Source organism: Scyliorhinus torazame, chromosome 16, assembly GCF_047496885.1.
Source record: "Scyliorhinus torazame isolate Kashiwa2021f chromosome 16, sScyTor2.1, whole genome shotgun sequence".
NCBI lineage: Eukaryota > Metazoa > Chordata > Chondrichthyes > Carcharhiniformes > Scyliorhinidae > Scyliorhinus > Scyliorhinus torazame.
This window is the reverse complement of record NC_092722.1, coordinates 4124043-4146201: the sequence shown is the minus strand read 5'-3', so window position 1 is coordinate 4146201 and position 22159 is coordinate 4124043. Positions and strand designations below refer to the sequence as shown.

General features: G+C 46.1%; 2 protein-coding genes across 4 annotated transcripts in view; one reads left to right on the top strand and one right to left on the bottom strand.

Annotated features, from left to right (window-relative positions):
* The window catches only part of gabrd (gamma-aminobutyric acid type A receptor subunit delta), a 61512-nt gene extending 52842 nt beyond the window's left edge, over window positions 1-8670 (top strand). The window contains exons 7-9 of one of the 3 annotated variants that reach the window (XM_072477801.1): window positions 1996-2151; window positions 6890-7101; window positions 8042-8670. In XM_072477801.1, coding sequence (XP_072333902.1) covers window positions 1996-2151; window positions 6890-7101; window positions 8042-8341 — 668 coding nt within the window. In that variant the 3' untranslated portion in view covers window positions 8342-8670. The remainder of the gene's footprint in view (window positions 1-1995; window positions 2152-6889; window positions 7102-8041) is intronic. The other 2 variants (XM_072477803.1, XM_072477804.1) reach the window with 2 other exon arrangements.
* LOC140392533 (uncharacterized) overlaps window positions 8207-22159 on the bottom strand; it is a 47610-nt gene continuing 33657 nt past the window's right edge. The window contains exons 8-13 of the mRNA XM_072477805.1: window positions 21168-21296; window positions 19935-20057; window positions 15438-15602; window positions 14058-14225; window positions 12165-12325; window positions 8207-9870 (exon numbers count right to left, since the gene is read on the bottom strand). Coding sequence (XP_072333906.1) covers window positions 9808-9870; window positions 12165-12325; window positions 14058-14225; window positions 15438-15602; window positions 19935-20057; window positions 21168-21296 — 809 coding nt within the window. The 3' untranslated portion in view covers window positions 8207-9807. The remainder of the gene's footprint in view (window positions 9871-12164; window positions 12326-14057; window positions 14226-15437; window positions 15603-19934; window positions 20058-21167; window positions 21297-22159) is intronic.

Genomic DNA, 22159 nt, shown 5'->3' with positions numbered 1-22159 from the left:
GTGATGATAATAGTCAGAAGGTTGGCTTGGATGTGGCCAAGTCACCATTAAATTCATGGAACTCACATCAAAGGCAGAATGTTGGTGCCAATCCCTTTACCACGCTCAAAGAATTAAGACTTGGACAAAGGGTTAAATTAATTTTGGTTCTTGACCTAGTTTACGAAAAATCTTGTTGAAAAGGTGAAGGCAATTAGTGAATTCATTGAATGGGGGTCATTATTTCACATCTTCAATTCAAAACATAGTTTTTAATTCCACTGAACACAGATAACATGGCAGCATGGTCTGTCTTCATGGTCTTATTACAACAAAACCATTACTTAGTCAAATATCCAGGTCCATTACTGTAAAGATTCCAATCTGTTTTAACCTAAGGTTGGCACATCCAATTTGAAAAATAGCAATGGACCCAGATATCCCAACACCTTTCAATCCTGTGGGCAGCTGAAACCTTTCAGCTGGGGGCGGCACGGTGGTTGGCACTGCTGCCTCACAGCGCCAGGGTCCTCGGGTCACTGTCGGTGTGGAGTTTGCACTTTCTCCCCGTATCGGCTTGGGTTTCCTCCGGGTGCTCCGGTTTCGTCCCACAGTCCAAAGATGTGCAGGTTAGGTGGATTGGCCATGATCAATTGCCCTTAGTGTCCGAAAGGTTAGGTGGGGTTACTAGGTCACGGGGATAGGGTCAGGGCATGTGCCTAGGTAGAGTCCTCTTTCCAAGGGTCAGTGCAGACTCGATGGGCCGAATGGGGGGGTCTATGATTCTATCTTTAGCTCTCTGGGAACTTGATTTTGTTCATCATTTGAACTTAGCATCTCCTAGATCTAAAACGTTGCCAATTGGAGAATTGTAGTGTGGTGGTCAAGAGTTCAGACATGTTGCGTTTGATTATGTGAGTCCGATAACTGATTTATGCTTGATTGATTAAACCTGGGTGTGGACTCAGAGTTTGAGCAAGCAGAGAAGGTACTAGAAGACGTCAAGCAGTGAGCATGAGAGCAGACAATGTGATTGCAGAGTTATTTAAAGCACTTTAAATAAACCAGGTGCACACTTAGAAACCAGTGTCATCTCTGCATTGCCCTGAGGTAAGTCAAATATATAAAATACACAAGCTGGTGAATATGCAACACCGCTGCTGTGGAGGATATAATTTTAAGATTTTTTCTGTTACCTGTCCATGGGGCAGAAGGCCAGGCCATTGGCACAGAGGACCCAAACAGAGGAAGGAAAATACAGAGTTAAATTAGGAACAGTCAGACTGAAGGCACAAAAAGCTGATAAAACAACCTTTATCCTCGATCTTTTATTAGAGTTTCGGCAAATATGCAGGAGATTCTGTTAATCAAAAATGTCTAATCCATTAAGCAGCTGACTCAAACAGAACATTTAAAGAAACAACAACAAACAGCAAGATTTATTTTCTCGCTATTTATCTGCAGAAAGAGATTCCCAGAGGGTTAAACGGTCCAGATCCCTTCTTTATTTGTTGCAGTTTCTTCTTGTTTTATTCTTCCGCCCCCATTTTCTGCCCCGTTCCCCTGGAGATGCCAGAGCAGGAGGTATATAAACCTGGCTGTTTTACACACCTCACCCACTGAAGGGGAGTACCAGCCACTTCCTGTATGTGGTCGCAACCAGGTCTGACTCAACCAGCAGTGAGACACACACACACACACAGACATCCCAGCAGCAGGGGGCACTCCACAGCTTTCTAACCCTGGTGTGCTTGAGCTGAGCTGATTCACCTGCACAGTGAGAAAAAAAGCTACCGCCTTCCTGAGCTGGAATAACTTTGTTCCAGTCTCACTGAAGCTTTGAGCTAGTGAGTCACTAAGAACTTTCAGTGGCCTATTCCCTCTCAGAGCGAGATTCCACAATAGAGAGGAGAGGAGAGGAGAATGAGTTGGAGTGAATAGCTCTTTCAGAGCTTCAGCACCAACACAAGGAGCTCGGTGAAGGAAACCTGGATTAATTCTTTGTTCTTCCTACAGCAGGTCAATTTCCACGGCTCAGCCTTCACTTCCAGTTGCGGAGGAATAGAGGTGTTTACATCATTCAGTCGTACATGCCTTCCATCCTGCTGGTAGCAATGTCCTGGGTATCGTTCTGGATCAGTCAGTCAGCGGTTCCTGCCCGTGTTTCCTTAGGTGAATATTCTCAAGAGCTCAACCTTGACTTCCAAAGGCTTTTGACCCTATTTTATTCATTCTTTTATTGCTTGAATCATGTTTGTGTATTTATGAGTCCTTTAAAATACGTCAGAACAATAGAGAATGAGGTGTTAAATCAAAGCTGTATCTTCCCCCCCTGGAGAACAGTAAAAGTTCAATGACCCCATTAAAAAAAAAAAATTCTTGAGATGTGGGTGTCGCTTGGCTGGTCCAGCATTTGTTGACCCTTGAAGTGAGTGGCTTGTAATGGTCATTTCAGTTGGGGGCAGTTAACCGCATCACTGTGTGCATCTGGAGTTGCATGTAGGCCAGACAGGGTAAGGACAGCAGATTTCCTTCCCTGAAGGACACTAGTGAAACCAAATGGGTTTTTACAGCAATCAACAATTAGACTTTCAATTCCAGATTTTTTCATTGAATTCAAATTTCACCATCTGCCATAGTGGGATTCGAATCCTGGACCCCAGAGCATCACCCTGGGTCACTAGTCCAGTGACATTACCACGAGGCCACCGCCTCCCCTGATGCAGAGCTGTGGATTTTCCTGGTCATCTGGTAAACAACTGCCCCTTAACCAAATATAATTATCTTGCATTTGTCTCATTTTTAGGGGAGCTTGTTGTGTGGAAATTGTTGCCATGTTTCCTTAATTACTGACTAACACCTCAACTGTACCTCATTGTAAAGTGCTTTGTGACATGCTCAGTTCCTGAAAGGCACTGTAGAAACATACTCTTACTGCTTCTTTGACGTGTGATCATTGTGAGGGCCGTTTCCTACTCAGAGTGCACAATACGGAATTGGCTCGGCAGTCTCAAACCTCAAAGTTTGTCCTGTATCACTTTGCAAAAATATTACATCTGTAATAACTGAGATATTAATGCAAAATGTGTTCCATTTAAGAAATGAGAAACAGGTGTTTAGAAACAAAGAAAATAGGAGCAGGTGGAGGCCATTCGGCCCTTCGAGCCTGCTCCGCCATTCATTACGATCATGGCTGATCATCCAACTCTGTAACCTGTTCCCGCCTTTACCCCCCCCCCCATATTCTTTGATCCCTTTAGCCCCAAGAGCTAATCTAACTCCTTCCTGAAAACATATATGTTTTAGCCTCAACTGTTTTCTGTGCTAGCGAATTCCAGAGGCCAACTGCTCTCTGGGTGAAGAAATGTCTCCTCACTCAGTTGCAGGACTGCAGGTGCAGAGTAAACCTATGGCTCCTCGAGCTTGCTCCCAATCCACATTAAGACTGGGGCTGACCCTGCACCCAAGTTGTTTTTATTGACTTTGAGAGCAAGAGTGGATGTCGAGAGGTACACGGTGCTGTCAGACTGTGTTAACCTGAGGTACAACTACATGGGGAACCTTGAGAGGAAAGAAACTCACTACCATTTGCACCATTATGTGTTGGTTATAAAAGAGCATTGGAAGCTGAATATTTGCAGTTAAGTTTGCTTTATGAAATGAAATGTAAATCGCTTATTGTCACAAGTAGGCTTCAATGAAGTTACTGTGAAAAGCCCCTAGTCGCCACATTCCGGCACCTGTTCAGGGAGGCTGGTACAGGAATTGAACTGTGCTGCTGACCTGGTCTACTTTAAAAGCCAGCAATTTAGCCCAGTGAGCTAAACCAGCCCTTGAGATTTAAATTAAGAGAATTAGTATTTGAGCTTAGAAGGAATTTATTTTCCCCCATGTTGTGAATATGTGGAACATGGGAAATAGGAGCAGGAGTAGGCCATTCGGCCCCTCAAGCATGCTTCACCATTCATGACTGATAAATCATGGCTGATTTTCAACCTCAACGGAAGGTTCCCACACTATCCCCATAACCCTTTGATATCTTTGATAGCTAGAAATCTATCATTCCCCATCTTGAACATATTCAAAGGCTGAGCCTCACAGGCTTCTTGGGTAGAGAATTCCAAAGGTTTATCAGCCTCTGAATGAACAGATTCCACCTCGCCTGGTCTGCCCCTTATTCTGACACTGTGTTCCCAGGCCAGAGGAAGCATCCTTCCTGCATCTACCTTATCGAGCCCGGGAAGAATTGTGTCGACGCCAATGAGATGGCCCCTCTTCTGAATCCTGGAGGATGCAGTCTCCTCAATCTCTCCTCATAGGACAGTCCCTCCATTCCCGGAAACAGTTTGGTCAACTTTTGTTGCACTCCCCTCAGTGGCAGGTACATCCTCTTGAAGAAAGGAGATCAAAACCCAACACAATACTCCAGGGGTGGTCTCTCTGAGACCCTACCTCCTTCGCCTTTGTGCCTGTCCTCCTTAAATATCAATTACTCTTAAACGTTTAGTTCCCATTCTTGGTCACCCTGTAGTCATGTCTTCAGAATAGCAATTGGAACATACCTGTTTACATTAATTTGGCCACCAATTCACCCACCCTGTTGTGAAGGCTGCGTGCATTCAGATAGGGTGCCTATTTTTCCTTTTTAGCGTTTTTCTCTATCTTGGCCTCTTTTGATGCTGTTCTTTGCTTCTGCTGCCGTCCAATTTTGTTTACTACTTTCCTCCTGGTCATTGCCAACTTTATTTCTCTCCTATCAGAATTCCCCTCAGCTTCTCATCCCTTGCCAAGCTAGTTTAAACCCTCCCCAGCAGCACCAGCAAACCTCACTGTGAGAACGTTGGTCCCAGTCCTGCTAAAGTGTACCCCACCCTCCTTGTACTGGTCCCACCTGCTGCAGATCCCAGTGCCACAGAAATCTAAAGGCCATCTCCAGCCACACATTCCATTTGCTCTGTCTTCCTAGTTCTGTGCTCACTAGCATGTGGGACTGTGAGTCATTCTGAGATTGCTGCCTTTCAAGTCTTGCTCTTTAATCTCTCTCCAAGCTTCCTAAAATTTGCCTGGTTCAGCCCTCTCCCTTCCTTTGTCATTGGTATCAATGTGGACAATGACTTCTGGCTGTTCATCCTCCCCCATAACAATGTCCTGCAGCCCAGTGACATCCTTGACCCTGGCACTCGGGAGTGGCACAACATCCTGGAGCCACCTCTACCGCTCCTGAAACGCGAACATGTTCCCCGAACTATCAAATCCCCGATGACTCTTACACTCTTCTTCCTCCGCTCCTGTGCAGCTGAGACACAGGAATAGGCTCCCGTCTAAAGTAGTAACTCTTTGTTGACTAAAACCATTTTAAACAAAGAGGTGGACTGATGATCTGATTAGGATGCGGTGTTAAGGATAACTGAAGATAACGATGATTTACGCTGCTGTCCCCAACATGCTGCTTTGTGAATTCCTCGGAACATGGAAATTCCAAGAAAAACAGCAAGTCTATATGATTTTTCTATATGTCTTATTTCTGTTTGGGCATTCCTGATATTAAGCTCTACATGGTGAAAATGAGTGTCGGAGGACTTGACACAGGGATCAGTTTGTTCCATTTTTGGTCCACGTGATTTTCTATCATTAAAACGATGGGAAAGGTTGGTGCCAATTATAAAAGCGACACAGGGACCCTGGAGCCTGACATCCCTGTCTGAGTGCCCATTAGGGATAACTCTGAGGCAGGAGTGTTAATTATCACACAATTTACAATTACACAGAGGTTGTAACATTGACACTTGCTCAGTTTACCAGTTGAAAGGAGGAACACAGCTTTGCAGGATTTTCTCCGACGGATAGAAACATGGGGCGGGATTTAGTGTCTGTTTTTCAGCGGGAGAGGCTGGCCGCCAGCGGAATTTAGCGACCCCCGCCGTTGTGAACGGGGTTTCCCGTTGACTGCACCCCTTGTCACCGGCAAACCGGTGCGCCATCGGTGGGACCGGAATATCCCGCCAGCATGGACAACCGGTAAATTCCGCCCATAGAAACAGAGAAAATAGGCGCAGGAGGCCATTCGGCCCTTCGAGCCTGCTCCCCCATTCAATACGATCATGGCTGATCATCCAACTCAATAGCCTAATCCCACTTTCCCCTCATATCCTTTGATCCCCTTCACCCCAAGTGCTATATCTAACTGCTTCTTGAAACATATTTCGGCTCACTGTTTTCTGAGGTAGCGAATTCCACAGGCTCACCACTCTCTAGGTGAAGAAATTTCTCCTCATGTCGGTCCTAAATGGTCTACCCCGTATCTTCAGACTGTGACCCCTGGTTCTGGACACACCCACGTTTGGGAACATCCTTCCTGTATCTACCCTGTCCTGTCCTGTTAGAATTTTATAGGTTTCGATGAGATTCCCTCTCATTCTTCTGAAGTCCAGCGAGTACAATCCTAACCTAGTCAATCTCTCCTCGTAAATCAGCCCCGCCATCCCAGGAATCAGTCTGGTGACCCCATTTGTCACTGCCTGGCATTTGGGGGAAAAAAATGTTTATTCGTGTAGGGAATGGTTGGGGATAGCTTCCTTGTTAGAAAATATTAGGATTTTATAATCTGTCACTTGCAATGAACACACTTTGAGAAGCTACGGGTTGCAAGAAATGTCATGGACTGAGCACTGGTGATAAAACCTACTCCCCTTAATGAGAGCGTTGAATTCTTGAATCAGCCCAGAGGTTTGTGAAACAAATTTGTTGAAATGTGAGAAAAGCCTTTTCTTGTTTCTTGATTTAAAATATTCTTGTGCAAACATTGCTGATTGAAGTTTAATAAACAGATTGAATCTGTAGCAGGAAACATGGACTAACAACACATTCCGGCACTTCAAATGGCAGGTTCATTTTATCTTATTTATTCTAGGTATCACAACAGTATTGACTATGACAACACTTATGATCAGTGCAAGCAAATCTCTACCCAGAGCATCTGCCATTAAAGCACTGGACGTATATTTCTGGATCTGCTATGTCTTTGTCTTTGCTGCTCTCGTTGAATATGCGTTTGCCCACTTCAATGCAGACTATATGAGAAAGCAGCGTGCAAAAATCAAGGCACATAAATTATGTGTGGAGGTGAGTGGTTTGTGTAACACAGCCCTGAATTAGTTCAAAGACTAAATATATATTTTAGGCTAAGATATGGGTGGTATGGTGGCACAGTGGTTATCATTGATGTCTCACCGTGCCAGGGACCTGGGTTCGATTCCGACCTCGGGTGGCTGTCTGTGTGGAGTCTGCACGTTCTCCCCTTGTCTGCGTGGGTTTCCTCCCGCAGTCTAAAGATGTGCAGCTTAGGTGAATTGGCCACGCTAATATTGCCCAAAGGTTAGGTGGGGTTTCAGGGAGAGGAGCGGAGAATAGGGAGGATGCACTATCAGAGAAAGGGCCTGTGTAGACTCGATGGGCCGAATGGCCTCTTTCTGCATTGTAGGGATTCTATGATTCTGTGATGCCATGCATGGGACTGAAACAGACTTAATTGGGTTTGAATCTGAGATCAAGCCTCAATTGAGATGTCTCCTATTTTCCTGAAGATGGTGCTTTAAGCCACCTCTGCATCACCCACTGCCCCCCACCACCAACCCCCCCCACCCTCACCCTTAGTTGTTAACTGTTCCTTATGTGAGTCTAGACTGTGGGAGGCATCAGGCTTACTCATATCCTCATTCATGTTCTGAACCAAGGAGTGTTAATCAGGAGGATCCTGCATAATGTTCAGGATTGGAAGCCCTCATTGACTTTCCTCCTCTTCATACCAGTGATACTGAAGGGAACGATAGCATTCCCATAGCAGCACAAGCCCAAATCAGCTAAGAGTATGGGGCATGGAACAAAGCTGAAAACTTTCCACTGGAGTTAGTATGGTTCCGGTTGCACTGGGCAACCACCTGAGTTACTGGGGAAGCTCAAACATTGGTTCATTGTTAGTTGAGATTACCAATAAATCTGATAAAGGTTTTCTTTTAGTGCATTGCACAAATTTCAGTCCTTCTTGACATTCTCTTTATCATAGGCCATTAAGAGAAATGGAAAAGACGCAATAGTTCTGTTCTCCTTGTCAGCAGCTGGGGTGAACCAGGAATTGTTCATGTCCAACAGACTGCACCGGACTCATAAGGTTGTGCATGGAGGTGAAATTGAGAATGGAAAGACGAGAGCAAATAAGCACAACCCGAAGCGGAACAAAAAGCTCACACTGAAATCCGTGTTCAAACCTATTGATTCTGACACCATTGATATTTATGCAAGAGCCGTTTTTCCAGCCGCCTTTGCTGCTGTCAATGTCATCTACTGGGTAGCTTATACCATGTGAATGGGAAGCAGTCTGGAAACTAGCCCCATCACTATATTGTATAGGAAGGCACTGACTGTACATAAACAGAGAACACTTTCACGATGCCAAACCTCCAGAGTTTTTGATCTGGATGCTTTGACATGTCAAGGAAACATTTGATGAATCTGTATAAATGCTCAACAATGAGCTGTGATTAATGCCTGACGTGATGAGTAATCTGTCCTCTATTATCCTTCGTCTATTGTTCTTTGCCTCAACAACCTGGATGTCTTAAGAATCAGCAAATCATCTGATGTGACGATGCAAATAATCTGTATCTTGGAAATAATAAAGCTCACTTAACTGAAGTGTTGGACAGTTTATATATTTTTTCTACAATCTGACAATTGACAAGAGAATTCCCTCCATTTTGAGACATTCAAAATTTATCTTTATAAGTCTTTAACTTAATGTAATCATGTCAAAGTATTCTATTGTTTGTGGGAGTCATTTTGACAAACTATGGCTTTGTCAATAACGTGTTAGTTCATTTTTGTCTCTTTACTGTTGAAGGTTGAAAGTATCAGAGTGAGAGAAGTTTGCTACTTCACACAGTTGTGTTTTGTAACCCTCCCAAGTTTGATACAACCCACCAGCCACAACCCTTGCTTTACACCCTCTTTATACTTTGAAGTTGCTGTAATTAGTAATTGGGGGAGTTGGGGCAGAATGATGAGGATTACAACTCGGTGTCGGGCTATCTGACTGCAGTCCACAGTAAGAGATGCCACTACGTGTGCTGAAGTGCACAACGTGGGCAGAACGACAATTTCGGAGACCAACTCAGTTATAATTAGATCAGGTTAAAAGTGATTCCCAGTCCATGGAAAAGCCTACTTTTAAAATGCCTCCAAAATGAACAAGTGGAGAGGCAGAAAGAGAAAGATGAATCAAATAATTAACCTTTTTAAAAAACAAATAGCAACAAAAAAAACACGGGATAGGTAGAAAGAATAAAATGAAAAGTAGATTGAAGGAAAGACGATCAACAGAACATATATTTGAATCAACAAAGTGTGGTTCAGGTGTTGGAGTTTTTGTGAATTAACATGACCGTGAGGAAGATGTTCACAGTGGTTGATATGTTATTTCTGTAATATTAACATTTATGTCAATGGGAATGAGCTAAAACTAGTCTACCTGGGAGTCAGGAGCTTCCTTTCACCTCAGACAAGTTCAAGGGTTATGTCCTATTCCTGAGATATGTCAGAAAGATCTTGTTCCATTCTTCATTCTTTATTCAATAATAACCAGAATATGTATATAGAAATCTGTATGCTTCGAGGTGCAATGTCAGTTTAAGACTGAGAGCATATAACATATAAACAAGGATACATACATATACAAATAAACCAGCCTGGTGGATGTGTGCTGGTGCCAGCTCCATGCTCCATACTCACGGTATGTGAAATACTGGCAAACATGCCCTGTGAATAAATGTACTGTTAGATCCATCTCCCTGTCATGAAAGAGTCTGAATGTTGAGATAGATATTTGCAGTAATCAACCTGCACAAAAAGACACAAATGAGCAAATATTATTCTCCATGCAACGGCAAAGGAAAGACCATGATCTAAACATCCACAAACAATAATCCGGGTGCTCACATCAGGACCAGGCCCACTGGTGCTCTCCAGAGCTGACCTTCCCGAGTTTGTCAAGTCAGTAGAATAATGCCTCAATTGTATGTGGCTGCTGGAAACCCTGCATCATTACGGGTCAGCGTTCTTTTCCTTTCTGAGCCTCTCCCCTCACCTGGAACCCCTAGTGGCCACCATTTGCACCTGCCTGGCAGCGGGTATGCACAAGACTTCTTGGCTGACTAGCCCCGAGCAAGTCGCCAGCTCCATCCATTGCCAGGGTTGCAGAGATCGCCAGCATGGAGATTTACCACCTCTGGATCCATCTGTTTGGCATCAATGGCCAAGGGATAGACGAGCAGGGTCCATGTTGCCTACAAGGCTGACTAGGGATACTTAATGTGGGCCGGCAGCTAATATAACCCATGGGTTCTGTCAGACTTTGTAACAGAAGTAATCCAATGGAAACCTAAAGCAAATTTGGAGCATATTTCAGTTGCTCATTTGTAAAAGTCACATTTATCAACTTGAAAAGATTGCAGCCCGCCTTACTTCAAAACTATCCCCAACAAAATGAATTCATCCCGTCTCTCACTCAGTGGGTTTGGCTTGTTGTTTCCAAATATTTATGAAATGTTTGCAATGTTAACTTTATGTAACTTTATTTTACAAACCAATAAGAAGCCCACATGATCATTGTAGGCACAGCCTCTTGTTCATAGTCCAGCACAACATAACTTCTCATTACAAATACGAAGGTAGAAGATTGATGCTCCATCATTGAATACATCTCAGGCTATGAGAGAAAGATTTCTGATCTCTTGGGGAATTGAGGGATACGAGGAGTGGGCGGGAAAATGGAGTTAAGCCCAAGCTCAGCCATGATTAAATTGATTGGTTGAGCGGGCGCGATGGTCCAAATGGTCTCGTCACTCTATCCTTGTGCAGTTTACTAACAGTAAAATATAATTAAATATTTCCATCAATGACTGACTGGGAAATCAGCAGATACATTTTTTAATGATGTGGAGATGTCGGCGTTGGACTGGATGGGCACAGTAAGAAGCCTTACAACACCAGGTTAAAGTCCAACAGAGACTCGCCTGATGAAGGAGCTGCGCTCCGAAAGCTAGTGATTCCAAATAAACCTGTTGGTCTATAACCTGGTGTTGTAAGACTTCTTACTGTACATTTCTTTAGCAAGTTTATTATTTTCTTTGTTTAATATTTGAAGCTGCTAAAGAAGGGCAGCACGGTAGCATTGTGGATTGCACAATTGCTTCACAGCTCCAGAGTCCCATGTTCGATTCCAGCTTGGGTCACTGTCTGTGCGGAGTCTGCACATCCTCCCCGTGTGTGTGTGGGTTTCCTCCGGGTGCTCCAGTTTCCTCCCACAGCCCAAAGATGTGCAGGTTAGGTGGATTGGCCATGCTAAATTGCCCTTAGTGTCCAAAATTGCCCTTAGTGTTAGGTGGGGTTACTGGGTTATGGGGATAGCGTGGAGGTGTTGACCTTGGGTAGGGTGCTCTTTCCAAGAGCCGGTGCAGACCTGATGGGCCGAATGGCTTCCTTCTGCACTGTAAATTCTATGAAACCTATGAAACCTATGAAGTTAAGAAGTCGGGGTAGGAGGTGGCCAGAAGGTGTTGGGTATGGGTAGGGTGTTCTTTCAGGGGGTCGGTGCAGACTCAATGGGCCGAATGGCCTCCTTCTGCACTGTAGGGATTCAATGAACCAAATCTTTACTGTGGGTGGGGGGGGGGGGGGGGACATTATGGGGACACTATTTAATCTCTTCATTCCCACTACCAATCGCTAACCAGTACTGGGAGATTGTACATGTCTCGATCAAGGATTGTGTGATTAGTTGTTACTCTCACACTGCAATACGGTAGGTTTTAATTTCAAAGACGTAGAAGAAAATTTCCAGTAACTGAAAGCCACAACCCATAGCAAATTTATAAGCCTTTACAAGTGGAATAAGCACTAATGATTCTATGGAAAACAGGAAAATAAAACACATTTTTAAAAGCCTCACGAGAATTAGCAAACAAAACATCAAATCCTTCCAACCCAATAATAAATCTGTTTTCTCTGTCACCTGTTACTCTTGTGATCTCTTATATATTCTAATGACCAGCCCAGCCTCGCAACAGGTGATTTTGGTGCATTTTGAACTCAGAACAAAGTCGAGGTAGAACATCAGTAACCCCATTCCTCACCGGAAAGCCACACGATCTTTCCTCCTGATTACTGCCAACACAGTCAGCCACACCAATTCCCCGGAATAACTCGTTACAAATGCGGGAGCGTTTCACCAAGTTCATGCCACAGGAGACAGGACAGGGCGTCCACGGTGTCCATGCCGACCAAATCCCAATCACTGCAATAAACAAAAAGAGTACAATCCAGAAATGGTGTTGTCACCTAGAACCTCATAAGGCAGCAGCAGTCTGTGTATTTTTTATTTTATGGCATGGTGGCACAGTGGTTAGCACTGCTGCCTCGCAGCGCCAGGGCCCCGGGTTCAATTCCAGCCTTGGGTGACTGTCTGTGCGGAGTCTGCACAATCTCCCCGTGTCAGCGTGGGTTTCCTCCGGGTGCTCCGGTTTCCTCCCACAGTCCAAAGATGTGCGGGTTAGGTGGATTGACCATGATAAATTGCCCCTTAGTGTCCAAAGGTTGCCTAAATTGTTGAAAGGTTAGGTAGGGTTATGGAGTTACAGGGATACGGCGGGGGAATGGGCCTAGGTAGGGTTCAAAGGGTCGGTGCAGACTCGATGGGCCGAATTGACCCTATCTGCATTGTAGGAATTCTATGATTTCTTCTGTCAACTCTGGGATATAATTCTGTCGGTGAGACAGGTGTGTGAATGAAAATACAAATCGGAAGTGGTGTAAAATGATTGGCTGGTTCATTACCAGCCACATGACATTGTCACAAAGTCAGATTATCCCCTCTGACTCTCTGTGTCTGAATGGACCTATTCCTTCTGCACCAAGTCACATAATGAATGTTGGCGCTCAGTCCATCACAGCAGAAACAGTGTCTCCCTCACCCCCACCCTTTCAACACAGGTCACTAGGCAGTACTTTTGAGCACGAGATCCAACTGATTTAATCTTCCCTTCCTTCACCCCAGGACATGAGAGTAATTGGAGAACTCCTACTGAGATCCATCACCTCAGCTGAAGCCTGTGCAGCAGCAGTATGAGTTACACTGCTGACATTGGGGTGAAAAGGCTTCCAAAGGAAGTTCAGCCAGTTCTGGGATTCCGGCGAAGATGACTCCAGGCTCGAGGGACTTGGCACCAAGTGATCAGATTATTGATGACCTGATCCCACTCGGTGTTACAGGGTCAGCTTGTGAATATCCTGCCGAGAGGAACGAAAGCAGCCAGATAGAAAATCCCAATGTGCTTCTTAAAGTGCTGCTGTTTATCGAAAGGAAGGAAGACTTATTAATTTGCTGATGAAAAGACCTTTTTTTTTTTAAAGGTGCCGAAATGTTCAAACAGGAGTTCAAGCCTTGAAATCAGGAGAGATGGTGAAGGAAGATGAGATAGATGTAGAGGTATGAAGAGGAGTTTGGGGGCGTGTCAGCAGCCTGATCCCAATCCCCTCCCTTATTAATGGTTAATTTCCATGTTGGGTAGGAGGAAAGTTTTATATTTCGGTCGGTAGGATATTCCCCAGAGGATGGTAGCGCACTAGACATGGCAGGAGGGAGCATTCAGGTGCCAGGCACCATCCTTCACTGTAAAACTTGGGAGAACAAAGACATTGCCCACTTTGAGTAGGGTGTGAATGTCCAACAATCCCATGTGTCTCGCACTGGCCATGATTCCATCTCATTGATCTCTTCCCCATTTACTGCCCTTCCCACTGCCCTTCAGTACAGCTCAGGCACACCCACAATTCAGAAAGGTTCACAGACCAGACGCAACTAACATGTGAAAGCCTTGTCACGCTCACCCCTCTCATGTGTCAGTGTCTCAAATTCAAGCATTGACACTCAATGCTTCACATTGCGATGTCATTCTTGTGTAATGCAGCCATACCTTGTTGTTACTGGGGACCGGTTGAGATCAGACAGCAAGCTGTCGTTCTGTTACCTGGGCAGTCACTGTTTCCACATGCTGTACTCTGCTCTGCCGGGCCGCTGCATTGTAACCCGCCATAGGCTGCAGGGGGATTATCACAGATACGAACTTTTGACTTGATCCCGAGACAGGAGGTTGTGCAGGTTGACCAGGGAGACCATTCCGACCATTGTCCATTAACTGCGGTAGACAGGAGTGTTTTATTGGGTGTGACAGTCAGGAAACACACACAAGACGCACTATTTTTACAATATTATGAAGTGAAAAAGCTCTGTTTTCGAAGGACCGGAATATTGTACCACGGAGAACCCAATGCATTCCCAGCACTGCTAAAGTGATGAGTGATTTAAACATCAGCTTAAAGCAAAATGTGCAATTGCTGGAAACCTGGGGGAAACCCCCCAGAAAATGCTGGATAGACTCAGCAGAGGTCTGGCAGCATCTGTGACGAGAAACAGAGTTGGTCCGACTCTTTTACAGAACTGCTGTGGATGGATGGGTCATTTGCTCGCAAAACTCTGTTTCCCCCTCCACAGATGCTGCCAGGGCTGCTGGGTTTAACCTGCATTTTCTGTTTCCATTTCAGTAAACACTTGGATGTCTTTGCTCAAAGTTCCGTGGCTAAAGTTGCTGATCAGAAGCCTGGCTTTCCTGGGGGAAAGGTCAATAGGAATAAACACTGTGGTTCCAGCCATGCCCTACTGCAGAGGTTCTGCTATTTTAAATTGAGAATGATTAAATTGAAAAACTTAGCTGAAGGTTCACAATTCCAAATACTTCTCACAGTGAATCACTGCATTGTGACCTTCCCCACACAAATATCTCCTTTCAAACTGATACTCTCTTCGTGTCTGTTACAATCCCAGCAAACGTTGGTGGGAGTCCCCCTCAGTACTCAGCGCAAGTCTTGATATTTAAAAAAAAATTAATTTAGAGTACCCAATTCATTTTTCCCAATTAAGGGGCAATTTAGCGTGGCCAATCCACCTACCCTGCACATCTTTGGGTTGTGGGGGCGAAACCCACGCAAACACGGGGAGAATGTGTAAACAACAAACAGACAGTGACCCAGAGCCGGGATTGAACCTGGGACCGCGGCGTCAAGAGGCAGCAGGGTTAACCCACTGCGCCACCGTGCTGCCGCAAGTCCTGACATATTTAGTCTCAGTATATCCTCTGATCTCAAACTGAACTCCCATATTGCGTTCTGCGGAAACGCTCACTCTGATTCTCGGCACAGATGCTGCCAGGTCTGCTGAGTTTATCCAGCTTTTTAGTTTTGTTTTTATCGCATATTGCCTTCTTTACTAAAACATAGAAATGTAGTTTCACCTCCTTTTCTCCTGCTTGTCAGTTCTGTAACACAAGAGATTTCACTTTCAGTGAACATACCTGGACACGGGTTGGCTGCATCGCAGGGTGTCAGTTCTGCCGAGGGGCCATCGCAACGCATGCCACTCTCAGGGTGAGTGCACATGCGAATCCGCATCTTGTTCTGCATTCCACAAGTTGCAGTGCAGACTGACCAGGGAGACCAGGGGCTCCAAATGCTGGTGGCTGCAACACACACACACAGGAAATCTCTATCCAGATTCATCGTCCTTCCCGGAAAAGCTAACGGAATCTTTTGAAATAAAAGTAGTGACATGGAGAGAGGCTGCAACCCTGCCTGAGTAAACCCAAACAAGAATCATCCCTGGGAATAAACATATTGGCTCTGGAAGCAGCATATTCTGCTGACCCTTTCTGTAGCAACTCATCACTGGGGGTAAAGTTAACAGAGTGGTTGAAGAGGGTAACAGGTCCCATGGGTTCATTCATGTCACAAAACGGTTAATATTTATATACAGGTGTGCTCCATGTTTCTAGCTATATGTATTTTGGTCATCAGTATGGGATGATGGGTTGGTGGGAAAAGGAAGTGGGGTTTATTTCTGTCTTATTTTCCTTTATCCGCCTTGCCCTCCTTTTGTAGAATTTCCTCAGGGATCCTCTCTCTCCTCCCGAATGCCCACCGCTTTGAACAGGTCTTTGGTCACTGCCTCTAATATCTGCTTTTGTGTCTCAGTGTCTATGTTCCCCAGCTGCTTCTGTGAAGCACCTTGCAATGTTTAACTATATCAAAGGTACAACAGAAATGCATGTTGTTGTTAGGGAAAAGAAACAAATGTAAATAAATGACAGCAGGTTAGTGTATCACTGACGAAAGAATCATGGGAGCAACATACAAGAGTGAGCAGCATTGTGGGCTGGTCAGGCATCTCCAGTCAGCCGCTTGCTGACGTCCCGGTGAAGCAGCAGATGGATGGAATTTGAGTGAGTCCCATCAGGAAGGGCGGGATTGTCAGTAACACATTCTTCCAGCAAGAGCATTGGTGACGTGTTGGCAGCACTTGATGGGCAGCACGGTAGCACAGTGGTTAGCAGTGTTGCTTCACAGCGCCACAGTCCCAGGTTCGATTCCCGGAGTCTGCATATTCTCCCTGTGTCTGCATGGCAAAACTTGGTTCCAACTCCATCTACAAGTTTGCTGACCATACGATCATAGTGGGCCGGATCTCGAATAACGACGAGTCTGAATACAAGAAGGAGATAGAGAACCTAGTGGAGTGGTGTAGCGACAACAATCTCTCCCTCAATGCCAGCAAAACTAAAGAGCTGGTAATTGACTTCAGGAAGCAAAGTACTGTCCACACCCCTGTCAGCATCAACGGGGCCGAGGTGGAGATGGTTAGCAGTTTCAAATTCCTAGGGGTGCACATCTCCAAAAATCTGTCCTGGTCCACCCACGTCGACGCTACCACCAAGAAAGGACAACAGCGCCTATACTTCCTCAGGAAACTCAGGAAATTCCGCATGTCCACATTAACCCTTACCAACTTTTACAGATATACCATAGAAAGCATCCTATCGGGCTGCATCACAGTCTGGTATGGCAACTGCTCGGCCCAGGACCGCAAGAAACTTCAGAGAGTCGTGAACACAGCCCAGTCCATCACACTAACCTGCCTCCCATCCATTGACTCCATCTACACCTCCCGCTGCCTGGGGAAAGCGGGCAGCATAATCAAAGACCCCTCCCACCCGGCTTACTCACTCTTCCAACTTCTTCCATCGGGCAGGAGATACAGAAGTCTGAGAACACGCACGAACAGACTCAAAAACAGCTTCTTCCCCGCTGTCACCAGACTCCTAAATGACCCTCTTATGGACTGACCTCATTAACACGACACCCTGTCTTCCGGTGACGGCGGGCGGGAGGCGGCCGCACAATGGAGAGCCCCCGCTCGGGAACGACATTTCCGGGGCTTTAAGCCCGGTCCCAGGGTCCACGAGGCAGCAGAAGCAGGGAGAAGGCACGGAGGAGGCACTGTGAAGACACAGGAGGGAAAAAACCCAAAGAAAAACGTCGAGGGTGAGCAAAAAAACGGCCGAAAAAAAACCAGCTGGAGGTCCGTCGGGGAGTGGAAAGATCACCGCGGGGTCACCAGGAAAAATGGAGGCTGGAGCACCAGGGGAGGCCGCACTGCTTACGGCTGAAGAAATAACCAAGGTGATGGCTGCGGAATTTGAAAAGCAGTTGGCGCAGATTGCGAAATGCATGGAGACGGTGAGGAAGGAGATGAGGGAGGTTTTGAGTGCGCTGGTGGAGGAGGCGGTTTCCCCGGTGAAGACGGCGGTGGTGAGCGCAGTGGCGGAGGTGCGAGAGCAAGGGGAGGCGCTGAAGGAAGTGGAGGAGACGTTATTGCAGCACGGTGATCAACTTGCCTCGATGGGGAAAGAGATGCGGAAGGTGATGGACACTAACAAGGATCTGCGAGGAAAAATGGAAGACCTGGAAAACAGATCCAGGCGACAGAATTTGAGGATTGTGGGGCTGCCCGAAGGAGTTGAAGGACCGAAGCCGACTGAGTATTTTGCCGCGATGCTGGCAAAACTACTGGGGGAGGGGGAGGATCCCCCCCGATATGAACTGGATCGGGCTCATCGGTCGTGGAGGCCTGTGCCAAAGGCGAGTGAGCCGCCAAGGGCAGTGACTCTGTGCTTCCGTAGGTACAGTGTGAAGGAGAAGGTCCTGAGCTGGGCCAAGCAGAAGCGGGTGGTGCAGTGGGCTGGAGCTGGTATACGTGTATACTAGGACTTTACGGTGGAGCTGGCAAGGAGGCGGGCTGCCTTCAACCGGGTGAAGAGGGCACTGTACATTAGCAAGGTGCGGTGCGGCATTGTATATCCAGCGAAGCTGAGGGTGACTTACAAGCTCAGGGACTTTTATTTTGGAACGGCGGAAGCAGCGGAGGAGTTTGCGAAGGCAGAAGGACTGTGGCAGAACTGACAAATTGGGGAATGGCCATGTGCCGATGTAACCTCATGATTGTATTTTCTTCTTTTTTGTATCACTGTGCGCGGGTGTAGAGATTAAAGGAGCCAATGTGGTACATATTTGGACAAGGGAAGGGACGGGACTTTCACTCGAAATGAGAGTTCTTTGGGGTGTAGGTGGATATGCGGGGTTTGTGTGCTAAAAGGGGATCTTTGGGCTTTCCTAGGGCCGGGCAAGTGGGAAAGGGACCCGGGCGGGGGCCTCCACGCTGGCCGGTTTAAGCCGGCCAGTGAACGGGAGTGAGGTGGGGGGAGGGGCTGCGGCCATCGGAACCTGGCAGAACAGGGTCCGAGTGGTCTAGCCGGGGTGGAAAGTTGGGGGGAAGGAATCGAGGTTGGGAGGAGGAGTTTTACAAGAGGCAGTGGGCGGGAGGAGCTGGAGACTTGGGGGGGGGGGGGGGGAGCTGTGTAGATTAAGGGTGACTACGGGTAATCCCTGATTCCTTTTTGTCATTTGTTTATGTAAACACGCGGGTTGAGGTTTGGGGGTTGGTGGGTAGATGGGATCGTTGTTACTATGGGGACTGACATATCTTGCTGATTATTGTTTATTGTTGATGGATGTAAATGTGGGAGAAAATGTGAAAAAGGAGAATAAAAAAATTTTAAGAACAAAACACTACACCTTGTGTGCTTCACCCGATGCCGGTGTTATGTAGTTACATTACATATGTTGTGTTGCCCTATTATGTATTTTCTTTTCTTCTCATGTACTTAATGATCTGTTGAGTTGTTCGCAGAAAAATACTTTTCACTGTACCTCGGTACACGTGACAATAAACAAATCCAATCCAACCAGGAAAGGTGAAACCTCACATTTTTTAATTCTGGAATACTGATGCGGGAGAATGGAACAGATGGGGCAGGATTCTCTACCGGCGGGATGCTCCGTTTTGCCGGGAGCCCGGGGGTTTCCCGACGGCGTGGGGCTGCCCCACAATGGGAAACCCCATTGACCGGCCGGCAAAACGGGGCATCCTGCCGGCGGGGTGAAACGGAAATGTGGAGTGCCGGGACGGATAATCCAGCCCATGGTTTTTAGTTGTTGCTAGGGCGGAACATCACCAGCAAGCTCAATGTTTGTTGTCCATCTCTAATTGCCCCCGAGAAGATTTCCAACACTATTACCCAGTGCTGTCACCAGGTAGAGGACAGGGAAAGCTCGTTTTCTCCCCACTGACATTAACCCAAACCCCCCCCCCAATAAGCATCATCGACTGGACCATGAACGATGGGGTTAACCCCGAGATTGTTGCTAATGTTAAGTTCTGTTTAATTTTGGAACGTGAACTGACGAAGAACTGCAGAGCGAATGCCAAAGTTAATTTCACACGGGACTTTTCCCAATCAACTGGAAGAGTTTTAAACCACCCGATTCAAAACCAAGTTGAAAGGAGATGAACAGCAATGTTGTAACAATGCGTCATTTCGCTCTTCTTTCTCAATATCAACTGTAATAGTGACCAGCAGTATTCAATGCTGGAGATTAATTGACAGAATGTTCCTTACCAATGCATCGAATCCCATCACCAAAATAGCCACTTTGACAAACACATTGAAATGATCCCAGGGTGTTGATACAAAGTGCTCCCTGTTTGCAGATGTCTTTCTGCTGGACACATTCATCGATATCTGCAGACACATATAGAAAGAAAATTAGCTTGGTGTTATAACCTGCACACACCTTACAGGGTGGGGATGATCCAGTACCCTGTGGATCTTGCAGAATACAACCTCCCCCGATAAGGGGACCGGGGGGAACCTTAACAATATCTGGTTATGTACAAATAAATTCGGCCAGTAAAGCCCCCGGTTAGAGAAGACCCAGTAGGGAGCTACAAGAGGTGTATTTAATAGTTATTGCATAATAAAGTTCGCTTTTGTTTCAACAAACTCACTGTGGATTCGTCGTGGCCTTTACAAAATGTAGCTATTCCAGCGTGTCAGGGAAGCAGAGATTGGCCTTTCCATGATGGGGTCTGAGGTGCCCCTGATACACTGTTCCGAGGCAAAGCAGGGCCCAGGATCAGGGGACTTGGGGTCACGTGGGCGAGGGAGAAAAGCGATCCTGGAGCCGTGGGGGCATTATAAATCAGGGGTGGGCAGAGGTCAGGAATGTGGGTGTTCAGAGGGTTGCGGCTCTCTCTCCACGAAGCTGGCAAGGGGGCGGAAATGGCAAAGACTCGTAGTTTGGCCTTTGTTCTGGGCCACCCGTGATTTTGGTTTGCCCATGTGGACACTGTGGTGGGGCCGGCTAATTCACAACAAAGCTATCTTGGAGAGGGCATGTCAAGCAGATACAAGGCCTATTATTTGCTTATGTACAGAGCCTAACACCTGCTCCCAGCAGGGGTAAAGGTCACCTCTTGTTTCCTCTTAATCAATACGGTGTATGCACATTTCTTGTAAAGTATGGCCACACGTTGTGCTTGGCGCTATGAAGGTTGAGGCATGGCGCTGGGCAATACCATTCCTCGCCCCCTGCGACGATGGCAATGTTTTTCCATTGAACCATGTTCACTAATTATTGATCGTTTAACAATCTTTGCCAGTTGCAGTGTCCCTATCGCTGTTTAGTCAAATCACCATAGATCAGTTATGGAAACTGGGAGTTATTCTGATTTAACTGATTCATCGCTGGCCTGTGATCCAGCCAGGGAAAGTGTTCATCCTCCCATGTAAATACTGTTCTCTAGTCTAATCAGTACAGTAAATATTTCCATTGGCTGTTATTTGATTTACCTATACATGAAAATATGCCATCGCCATCGTATCCGACAACACACTGACATCTGTATGATCCGTGTGTGTTGATACATCTGGCTCTGGGGAGGCAATGAAAAGGCATTCCCTGTATACATTCATTAATATCTGAAATGGAGACAAGAGAGATAAAGTTAGGAACTCAAACTACCGTCACTTCATTAGTGAATTACATGTTTTGAACGAGTTACAATTAGTTACACAGACGGATATTTACATCTCAAATGTACAGATAGTGCAATGCACAATTGCTGTGATCTTATAAACAGAAATCACTGCCCAGAGGAACCATGCTGATCTGTAGCGATCACAGAACATTCAGTGACAGCAGGTCTAAAGTCGCTCAAACAATCAGGAGACCATAGAGTTCCAGACTTGGCATCACAAACACTCCACAGATTACCAATCTGGAGACTTACAGATCCACAGTTTCAAAACTTGTAAAGTTATTATCTACAGGAGGGAGAAAGGAATAGGAAGATAAGCAAATTGGGTGAGATGTAGTGGATTGGGAGGAGGTACCAGTCAATCAGGAACAGCAGAAACAGCAGAACAGGCTGGAGTGCCCTTCTGTGCTGTAGATGTTATGTCATCCCAGCTAATTGTTGCAAACAAAACTAGTACATTTCCTCCACCTAGTGGTTGTGCTCTGCATAGCGGCTCGCTTTTGTAAATTGGGCCATTTGCCAGAGTGCAACACCATCCAGCCCAGCCAATCAGATTATGATGGAAAATTACCCAGTCTGAATCGGTCCAGCATTTGACCAAAAGCAGAATATTTCCAAAGCCAGGCATTTCCGAAGGCAATGGCGCGGTGAGGGTGGGAGGGGGTGCGGGGGGGGGGGGGGGGGGGGGGGCAAAGGGAATCAGGGGTGCTGGTTCCAATTTGATCAAATACTATTCAATTGATGCAAGCTAAGGTAAATATGGATGAGATCTGATTGTAAATGACACCACATTATTTTAATATT